Consider the following 929-nt stretch of genomic DNA (forward strand, 5'->3'; position numbering starts at 1 on the left):
CTGACCTCTGGAATCTAAGCCAAAAGCTGTAGTTGGATCATTTTTAGTTGCTACTGCAGCTTCATCACTGTCATCAGAATCACTGTCTGAGTTACGTCCACCGCCCTTTTTGGATTTTCGTTCATGAGCCTGGAGCAGCATCATGACATCATCTGAACCTCCATTAGATGGTTGCTGGTTGTTACTGGCTGATGGTGTGCTCTTGATCTCATTCTGGAAATGGCAATGCAACAATTTTCAAGATTACTTAAAACATAGTTAAAGATATTAAAACACATCGATATAAATCTGAATAAAAAAAAAAAAATTATACTGACGAACTAGTTACCTGTGGTACTGACGGCTCCAAGGAAGTAATATTTGTTGTGATGAGTGATGTGGCATCTGAAAGCCAAATAGGTTTTTCCTTGGCTTGTACTGTTTCTTCCCCTGTTCCTTCTGCATTAATGTTTACATCAATGGAGCCTTCCACCTGAAAATAATAAATACTTTAATAAACAATCAAACAAAATATTTTCTTAAAAACATTAATTTGTGTGAATGCTAATCTTCAAATAAATTTTGAAATTAAAGAGCATGTATCTGTGAACTTCTTGAGTTTCTTCCATTTTCACAAATAACAGGACTTACCATTGTGTAATCTACAAATCACATGTTTCTGCTACAAATCCTTTTCTTTCCTTGAAAACAAAGAGATGTCCATATTTTGATCACTGAGAACCTTACCTGGAATCCAGATTTCTTAGTGGCATCCCCAGACCAGGCTCTTCCAGGTTCCCCAGAAGAGGCGATCTTTTTCACTGGTGCTTGGCTAGGAATGAGAAAGGGAGATTATTTAAATGCCTGTTTGAGACACTTTAAAAAATATGACAGAAATATCTATGACCATTAAGAGAGAAAGCAAATATAGGAATAGAAGAGAATGAGTG

General features: G+C 36.3%; 1 protein-coding gene across 1 annotated transcript in view; it reads right to left on the reverse strand.

Moving 5' to 3' along the window:
* The window catches only part of LOC119587194 (general transcription factor IIE subunit 1-like), a gene marked incomplete in the record, with an annotated part of 16429 nt that overhangs the window by 2925 nt on the left and 12575 nt on the right, over positions 1 to 929 (reverse strand). Inside the window, 3 exon segments of the mRNA XM_037935960.1 lie at positions 6 to 213; positions 329 to 472; positions 727 to 811. Of these exon segments, the coding sequence (XP_037791888.1) occupies positions 6 to 213; positions 329 to 472; positions 727 to 811 (437 nt within the window).

The sequence above is a fragment of the Penaeus monodon genome, chromosome 22 (assembly GCF_015228065.2).
Source record: "Penaeus monodon isolate SGIC_2016 chromosome 22, NSTDA_Pmon_1, whole genome shotgun sequence".
Lineage (NCBI taxonomy): Eukaryota > Metazoa > Arthropoda > Malacostraca > Decapoda > Penaeidae > Penaeus > Penaeus monodon.